The sequence below is a fragment of the Oreochromis niloticus genome, linkage group LG4, assembly GCF_001858045.2.
Source record: "Oreochromis niloticus isolate F11D_XX linkage group LG4, O_niloticus_UMD_NMBU, whole genome shotgun sequence".
Lineage (NCBI taxonomy): Eukaryota > Metazoa > Chordata > Actinopteri > Cichliformes > Cichlidae > Oreochromis > Oreochromis niloticus.
The window spans coordinates 30,720,901-30,730,166 of NC_031969.2; the positions used below are offsets into that span (position 1 = coordinate 30,720,901).

A 9,266-nucleotide genomic window follows, 5' to 3' on the forward strand; every position below is an offset into this window, starting at 1 on the left:
CAAGCCCATCGCAAGTTAACTAGTGATGACAATGGGACTTCTGAGAATAGCAGCCATGCTAAGAAACCACAAACAGAGACCACCAGATTTGACCCAGCCTTACGATGCAAGCTCAACTTTTGGATTTGGTTATCTGGCGTCACTTTAACATCTGGAGTCAGGCTAAGCAGTCATAGAAAGGTGGTTATTATCTTGACAAGAGTCTGTTCACATGAAAGCAACCGCACCAGCAGCATCTGACCAATCAGACACATGGACAGGTAGCAGCAGAGCCACTGATCAGCGCTTTAGACTGTGTAAAAACTGTAGTCCTGCCTTCACACTGATGCCCACAAAGAAAAAGAAAGATGTTACAATAAAGAAGTTAACATTACTGAAATTAAACTCACGTCTTACTTATTGGTTACAAATACTTTTTAAGACTTGGAGTGAAATAATCTCCTACGATCCTCTTCTATTAAAGAAAGTTTGTCTGATTTGGATAAGAGTTTCCGATCATTAAACTTCAGATACCAGCAGCTAAATGTTTTCAGTTGTTTATCAGCCGAAAGACTTAAAGTCTGAGAATAAAGCTCTTCAGATGGTAATTTGCCAAACTCACTACCTGCCCTGCAGCATGAACCATTTTGCTCCTGTGTAGGAGCAGGAATGAAATTTCGGCACAAATGACATTAATAAACTTGGCGAAGCTGAAAATCATTCATGCATTTCCAGTTCAAAACAAAGACGAGGCTTCAGTTTAACAGACTTTTATTATATAACTTTAACGATTTAGTAATTAATTAAGAGGAAGTGCAGGCATGAAACCAAACAGAACATTTCCTTAAAAGCTTTTTAAACATTTCAGTCCAGTAACAACAAACACAGACGGACAGTCAAAGCTGCACTAGGCCACTCCAGCACTGCTAAAGGGTCAATTCACACAAATCACAACTTATTATTAATAATTTTAATATTATTTATTATTATTCTCATTATTGAGGACAATGCATAGACCTTGGCAAAACTTAAATCAGGTTTTTGACTTTTTTGGACCCATGCGCAATTTTTATATGCACCAAAACCTCCTCAGGCTGCCTGTTTTGGAAATTCCAACCTTTTCTCTTAGATTTTAAAAATTTGTTGTATATTTTAATTCGTTTTATTTTCATTGCTGTTTAATATAGCTTTCATTGTATTGCAAAGGCTGAATACAATGGCTGAAATAAACTGTAACTGCCCTTTAGCTTTCCAAATTCATCATTATACAAACCACTGAACTGTTTTTTTTTCTGGGCTCAGCACCAGCATCGGTGGTATAGAGTTAGCTAGTGGTGCTATAAATATTTCCAAATATTTTTCCTGAAATGTAAAAATATTCTTGTGCTCAAAGACGTTCTGGCCAAAATTAAAATCACCAGGACTGACAAAACTATTCAAACCAATTTTTAAAGGTCCAGTTTCTTATGCTTAAGACACAAAACACTTTCGTTTATCACTTAGCCTTAAATATCAGGAAATTGAAAGACGTAAGTCAGCACTGACTAACTGCCGTTTACTGGGCTACATAGCCCGACTGAATCACCAGTAGGCTGACAAATGATCATTTTTAAAAGTAAAGAAGAAATGGAAAGAACACAGCTCACCCTTGTTATGAGTGTTGATGTTGCATAGTTTGTCCACCAGAGGGCACTCTGCAACGTCCCCGCTGGCGTGTTTGGAAAGCTACAAACAAGAACCAGCTGATCCAAACAGAGCTGAGCGTGACAGAGTTAATAACTAAACAAATTTGATAACTTAATTTAAAAAAAATTAAGTTGTATGACTACTATTGCCAGCAGGTGGTGCTAATGAATTGACAATTGAAAAAAGTAGACCTTAAAAAAAAAAAAAGACTTTTGAAAGTTGATGACAGGGGGCTGGCAAGGAAGCAATAAAAGTGGTGGGAAATTCTTTTAGACTTAAGTCAGAAAAAAATACAAACTTTAGGAATTTAAATGTAAATTTCTTCCCAAATATACATTACAATGAGATATGATGACATCCCTAGATTAAAGGAAATTGTAAATGTGCCTTTTTTATATAAATTTGTCAAGTTTTTGACTGGCAAAATTTACATAAATCTGCCATCTGCATTTCTGATGAAACTCATGTTTGGGATGTAAATTTTCCTTTACTACCATAAATATTGTAGATTTTTAAAAATAAATGTATTAATAGGGTGTTTTCTCAATTGCAAGGGTTTTGCCTTTTGTAAAACTCCCAGCATTAAAAGTAAAATCAACCCCCTCAGCTATGCCATTTAATCCCCTCCCCCCCCCTTCAGTGGTCCTAATATCCTATCAGTATCCCAGAAGCTTTATATTTATAGCTTAGTTCAGCATTTTCCCGTCACCTGATTTTCAAAACTCTAAATAAATGTGTGATTTGGTTGAACTGACCCTTTAACTTTCCTTTATTTATATTATTATTTATTTTTTTAAATCCTTCTATAATGTGACATAAACACTGATAAACATCTTTTTAATCGGTTGAACCTTTTCTTTTATTTGGAGAAAAACAAACTCCTGACACCGCTGAATGAAATGTGCTTGACTCTGGTGAATGTGCAGCTTGTTATCTCCATCAGCGAGGACAGGACGCCCTCGTTTCTAACTGTGAATCTCAGCTTAGTGCAGCTTCATATTAAATTTAAATAATTTAAGTAGAAAAGGGAAGAACAGACGGACATAAATAACAGCTGAGTAATAACTAGTAAAATTAGACTATAAAGTGCATCATAGCAAACAGCCGTGCATGCAACTGGAGGAAAATAAATTATGTTATGACTGAACAGGAATAGAAAAGTAGTACAAAAACAGTAGAAAAAAGTGGCCTCATATAAAGATATTATACTCTATACCGTACATCAATAAAGCTTATTTAAACTCTAACGTAATGTTCAAATTATAAACTATCTTTGTGGCTAGTCCAAGTGTGGATCTCCAAGAGGAGGAATAAATAAACACAAACCATCTCAGCTCAGTCCAGTTGGGGTAAGTGCCCGTTAAAGACCTACAGAAAAAGAACCAAAGACACTTCTTACTGAAAATAAACCCAAAGTGGCCGCCTGCTTCCATCTCTCTGCCGTGATGGGTGAAACCTTACCAGAAGGTTTGTTCTTCTGCTCGAGCACACACGTACTTTAATTAGTGTTTGCAAAACAAGGGGAAAAAGAAAGATTAACAGCTGAGGTGAAGTCAGGCAGCTCCCGTCACACCCTGAGGAGATCTGAGGACACAAACACAGGAGGACGACGTCAGGCCAGGACACAATTTTTGTCCTTTTTAACGCTCTGAATTCACCTTATTTGGATATGTGACACAACTTAAGGTCCTAAATAAGCTTTTCAAAGTCCCCAGATTCCATTTATCAATTTAAAATGCATTAATAAACAGTATTAGCACTGCTGCATCACATCCAGCCCACACACCTACAAAAAAGGACTCTTAAACCAAAGTTTCATGTCCTGGTTTAAAATTAAAGTAAAGATCAACAGTACACACCTCCAGTGCCCTCACGTGTCCTCTGTGTCACCTCTTCTGCTGTCTGGTTGCACTTATGAACAGTTTGTTCTGTTGGGAGACAAACAAACATCAGCTGCAAATAAAATGTCAAGATCAGGACATTCACAAAAACAGCTCAGAAAAACAAACAGAAGAGCAAATGTTTAACTCGTGCTGAGCTTTTAGACAGCATCAGCTACGAGGCTAATGCTGATGGAGTCAAAAGCTGCAGTTCCTCTAACGTCCACTTGAGGCTCCAACAGCGAGCCAGTCCCCAGGGTCCAGTTTTGACCTCTGGTTTCATCCTACAGCAGGTGGACTTTGCTTTCTAACTCAGTTGAGGCTTAAATTCCAGATGTGGCTGCTGCGACTGACACACTTATTCAGACTCAAACTCCAGCGCCTCAGACTGCAGCTGGCATCGGCAGTGCTTGTTCTGCTCTGTAGATCTTCTGCAGGCTCGAGGGCCTCATGAAGCAGGTGGAGCAGAACAAAGTCTTCTGCCGCCAGCTGCAGATACAAGACGATGGAGTTTGGGAAGAAATCCACTAGAGAGACAGCCGTTTAAATGAATCAAAGTACGACCTCTTTATTAACTTAACCATTTAATAACGCATTTAAGGAAAAGACACTGGACATGCACTTTTGATTTTAATTCATCTCTTTAAAAAAAAAAACAAATTAAAATGTTTTAATATCCAGTTAAACTGCTTCTTTGGCCTCGCTGTGTGTAGCATGTGGAAACGTCCCTCTACTTTCACACACGCCTTTAAACATCTGCAAAAAGCTGCAACAGTGACCCCTGCAGGCCAAGCAGCTCCTCACACTCCACCTCATTGCTATGTTTTTACCTTGTGCTCTGGACATCTCATTGAGAAGTTCTCCTCATTGAGGACACAGCCTGGAAAAACAAAAGCAGGACATGAAATAACCAAAGGAAAGTCAGTACTGAGCGTCACCGAAGCGCTGAACTCGTACCCGACTGGATGGCACATCTGTAGTGATAATTCCTGGGGCAGCCCTTCTGGAAACAGCCCATTATTGCGCCCGTTTGCTGGCAGGTGGAACAAATCTAAAAAAAGAAAAAAAAGAAAAAAAATATTCATATATTTATTCTGGCTCTCTAATAGAGTAGCTTTGCATGATTAACAGTTCAGAATAATGCATATTTGTCAGTGCTGGCTCTCAGTTCATCCTCTGTCTGAAACTGACATCTCATCTCCTCCCCACTTTAAGCCAGCTTTCTTCTGATTGGTTGTGTGTCGGGGATGACCCCATGAGGGATATCCACTCTTTATGACATCACACAGAGCCATGAGCAGGAAAAAAAAAAAAAAAAGTCTCTACCTCAGTGTTTGGGCTTTAAGGGGCTACTTGCTCATACACTGACCTCATAATGTGAAACTATGAATGTTCATAAGAAACACGACCATCCTTGGGACGTTCAATAGATTAAAAAAAGAAACTGGTGTGATAAGGATCATATGTTCTCAGAGCGACACCTCTGTGTTCTACAGCATTCATCCCAGCTCTAGCTCTAACTCACCGTTTCCTGTGCGAGCCGCGCTGCCTCCTCCAACCCGTACAGCTTTCCTCGGATAAGGAAGACGCCGGCAGACCAGATGCCGCAGTCCTCGTGGATCCAGCACTCATCCAGGTGAAGAGGCACCTTTGGAGAGGCGTTGCCATCAGCAGCTCTGCTGTCGTCTGAGGGATTTACCCCTCGGCTTTTAGAGAGTCCATTTACCTCCTCCTTCTGGGCATCCACGCTGGGATAGTAGGGGCCGTGAAGGTCCCCAAGGCCCATGATGTTGGCGGTGTGGCCGCACAGGCAGCAGAACAGCGATGACTCGCACCGGCTGTCTGAGCTGAGCCGACCCGGCTGAAAACAGGAAGTGTTGGGGACGAACCCAGACAGAGACTTGCAAGCAGCCCGCCGGCCTCCTCCGCTGCTCCGAACAGTTGCCTCCTCCTCCCGGTAGTTGACCACGGTGCACGCTCGCCGCTCCAGGTGAACAAACGGGCAGAAACCGTCCGATTTCTTCTCCTTTTTGTCCTCTTTAGTGTTCACATATTTGAGCTTGATCTCAGGCTCTCTCGGAGAAAACAGAGACGAAGGCCCAGTCTGACGGTGGCGTTTCCTCCGCCACCTTGCGACAGTTTTTTTGTTTGCCACCGCACTCCTACAGGCTGAAGCATTCGGGTGTGGTGACGACGATGGTGGCGGGATCCTACGGCTCTGTTTTGTTCTTCTTAACTTCTTTGTTTTAGGAACCGCAAGCGGCTTCTTTCGTTTGTGATTGACGGTTTTTGTATTTGAAGCTTCGCGCTGATGCTGCGTCTCAATCTGCGGGGACTTCCTGTCTGTCCCAACATCTGCGTCAGACTCCTCTGAGTGGCTTCTTGCTCTTTGTGGCGACTTCACCGGCAACTCGTCTGAGCTAGACACCCTCAAGACGTAGTCCATCACGTCATCGGAGTCGCAGCTCTCGTTGTATATACCCACAGCGTCGTGTTTGACTCGCCTGCTCAAGCTATGGCGAGATACGTTACAGGTGAGCGGTGGGATTTCCGAGGCCGGCTTTCGTATCCTAGCGCTGCGGCGGACTTCGGTTTTCGGCACTTTTTCGCTCTCACTCTGAGGAGGAGGAGTCTTTTGGTAGCATTTGTTTTGCTTCTTCTGATCAGTGACAGAAACTTCAACAACGTCGCTGTCATCACTGGAAATGTCGACCGCAGATTCAGCGGTGTTGCCGTAAACGGCACCGAGGTCTGACAGGAGGACGACGGGCCGGGTGTGATGTACAGGAATGTCCACCGAGCTGTCCGAGGAATCTTCCGAGTACGAGCTGTCAGGGCTGGGTGAGCTCAGAGGCTGAGGTAGGTGGTAGCACCCTCGCTCTTCGTCGAGCGAGGATGCAGCGGGGGACAGGGGCTCCACCATGTGTGTCACACCTTCCTGCATGAAAGAACCGCATAGGAGCGGCTCCTTCGCAGAGGACACGAGGAAGATGACATCAGAGCCGCTGTCACTCTCCTCTCCGCCGCTGCTTTCAGGAACGGGGCCGCCGCTCTGCTCGGGTCCATAGAAACCCCGGTGCCACAGGCCGCCGTGGACTCCGTCGTGGTACAGATCCAGCCCTGGACCAAGCGTCGAGTTCATGTAGCCCCCCAAAGACTCTGGGCCGTCCTCCATGTCCCTGCAGCGCACGGGTGCTCCTGGCTGTGTGGAGAGTGAGCTGTAGGAGGAGGAAGAGGCTCTGGATCTGTACGAGGAGGGGAGATCTGTGCTCACTGGGCGTCTGTGGTACCACTCGGGCTTCTTGGCCAGGTCCATGGCTTCGGCGTGGCTGCGGGTCAGCGGGTTGTAGCTCTTTGACAGGTCCATCGCCATGAGAGGAGGATCCTGGGAGGACACATCCATCACTGCAACACACAGACGAGCGAAACCTTGTGATCCAGTTAGCACAGCCTCCCAGTGATTAAAAAAAACAACAACAACCCAAAACACACACTGAAAACTGAAAACAGTCACCAGAAAACCAGAGCAACTGAAACTTTATGAGCTGTTGTTACTGGGTAACAAATATGTTAACATTTAAAGCCGTGCATGCAACTTAAAGAATATTTATGGATCAGACAAAAACAATCAGTTAGGGTCACATGACCTGTTTATTGTTAATATGAGCTTACAGGTAAATGGTATAATAAATTAAAACTCAAAAAAATTGTAGAAGAACAACCTAAAAATGTATCAGAAAATATACAAATGCAGATATGCATAGACCTTTACGGCATGAACACATTACGATAAATCGATGAAAAATTATTTTATTTTTTAAAATTTCTGATGTCAGTCTCCTGGATTATCAATAATAATGATTGGTCCACAGTGACACTGTAATCCATCATGCAATTACACTATTCTTCTTTTTGCCTTTGTACAGCTATGACTGATTACAGACTGAGCTTGATGCATTTGTGTTTTGAATTTTTGAATCATTTCCCCCCAAAAGCCACGCAATCAATAAAGTTAGACATGAAGTATCATTCCTTTTTTTCTTAAATTTGCATTTTGTTCATTTTTTTTTTTACCCGTGATAATCGTGACATGAAAACAAGCTCCTATCCAAGAAATATAAGACGATAAAGGATTTAGTTTCACAGTATCGTCCTTTCTAATCAAATTTCGATCAAGCTGTAGATGTAGCTTACTATTATTTTATTTATTTAGCCGGACAAGCAGTAAAATATAAGCTACTTTTAAATAATACACAGGAAAAAATGTTAATATCACAATAATTTATATCTGATGATTAAGAATATGACTTGAGTGACTGGTGGATGAGAATAAGCCCCAACTAATTAATCGATAAGTTGTGTCAGCTTTTCCTCTAACAGGTAGGCCCGTTCGCTCAGATGCCTCCTAAAATCTGCCTGTTACATATGTTTTGCTGTTGTCAAACAGCTGGGGATCTTACCCCTGAGGTGTCGGCGGTTGGGGCGGACCTCCCCGATCCTGACACTGCGGACTTTAGGGTGACACCTTCCCCGGAGCAGCGCGAGTAGCGCGGTTAGCTAACGCAGCTCTCCAGGCCCATGGCCCGGACGGGATGTAAACAGCAGCGACGCCAGCCCCAGCTCATGCTAGCCGGACAGCAAGCCGACGTCGGCCCGCTACGCTGCTCCGAAACGCAGCCGATACTTGACGCGACAATGACCCGTGAACATTTCCGTGGAGGTGAAATCCACCAGGTAAACCCCGACCTGCTGCTACCATCGGTATTTTAAAGTTGTCATCATGGACGCCTCTTCCCTCCTTAGTCAAGCCACCGCGAAATACAGCGGAAGAGAAGGCGGCGTCTTCAAAATAAGAGCTTCAGGAAACCGTCAACATTTGTCACCTCTGCAGTCACAGCGAGCTCAGCACTTCTGTTTTGTTTGATTGAAAACTTTGTTTGTAATCGTGACTTCACCAAAATATCTGTCACTCTTGTTGTTTTGATCATTTTCTTTTTTTAGTATACTTATACTGAAGACTCATTTCACACTGACTTTACCAAACTACTATCCCATATCACCCAGAACACCTTAGCCTATAGAAATTCATGAACATCCCCCAAAAAACTCAAAATGTGCAGCTCTATGGGAGATTGTTTCTGCCACTTTTTGTGGTGAAAACTTTTGTGGGGAAAAAATGTGCTGGAAACAAATTTTCCTAAAGTATAGAATTTTACATATTTTTAATTTATTGACTGCATTCTTTTCAATAGTACTATGTAAAATGATGTTCATGGTTCACAAATGGGGCTTTTATTGTGAAATATTCACTTGGAAATCACCTTTAACTTTCAAGTATCTTCACTCGCTACTTCTAGCATTCACGTTCTGAACTAGATTCTTATTTACTGCTGCATCTTCACAAGATGTCAGAATAACTTAATGAAAAAAAAACTGTTACATTTTTATCGATTTATTTTTGGTACAAATTATTGCCGGTTTTTATTTTAATTAGAGGCTAAATAACAAAACATGTAGCTCTATGATACGGAGGACCATAACTGCCAAAATAAAAGTAAATGAGTTGATAAAAACTTCTTATATACCGTGGTCCCTCTCTATAACGTGGTTCACCTTTCGCGGCCTCGCTGTTTCGCAGATTTTTTTTGTGCATTTTGCATGCTTTTTGGGTTTTTTTGTTTTTTTAACAGCGCATTGTGTTCTGCATCCTGATTGGCTGTA

The 9,266-nt window shown here is 42.4% G+C and overlaps 1 protein-coding gene across 2 annotated transcripts; it reads right to left on the bottom strand.

Annotated features, from left to right (window-relative positions):
* Positions 1–733: 733 nt before the first annotated feature.
* Positions 734–8,457, bottom strand: LOC102077430 (uncharacterized). 2 transcript variants are annotated; one of them, XR_269178.4, is made up of 7 exons: positions 8,006–8,457; positions 5,071–6,950; positions 4,503–4,596; positions 4,376–4,425; positions 3,525–3,593; positions 3,127–3,249; positions 734–3,033 (listed from the first exon to the last, which is right to left on the bottom strand). XR_269178.4 is itself a non-coding variant. In XM_005469041.4 (6 exons), the coding sequence occupies exons 2-5, from the start codon at positions 6,946–6,948 to the stop codon at positions 3,552–3,554; spliced, it is 2,064 nt and encodes a 687-aa protein (XP_005469098.1). In that variant the 5' UTR covers positions 6,949–6,950; positions 8,006–8,457; the 3' UTR covers positions 734–3,249; positions 3,525–3,551. The 2 variants fall into 2 exon arrangements, 1 of the variants encoding a protein (XP_005469098.1); XM_005469041.4 differs by having other exon boundaries at positions 734–3,249.
* Positions 8,458–9,266: the final 809 nt, after the last annotated feature.

What these genes read in the sequence shown, in the direction of transcription:
- LOC102077430 (XM_005469041.4), bottom strand. Translation starts at nt 6,948, where the DNA reads ATGGATGTGTCCTCCCAGGATCCTCCTCTCATGGCGATGGACCTGTCA. An exon ending in CGCGGCTCGCACAGGAAACG is followed by an intron (nt 4,597 to 5,070) that starts GTGAGTTAGAGC and finishes TTCTTTTTTTAG; the next exon opens with ATTTGTTCCACCTGCCAGCA. An exon ending in TGAGATGTCCAGAGCACAAG is followed by an intron (nt 3,594 to 4,375) that starts GTAAAAACATAG and finishes GTCTCCCAACAG; the next exon opens with AACAAACTGTTCATAAGTGC.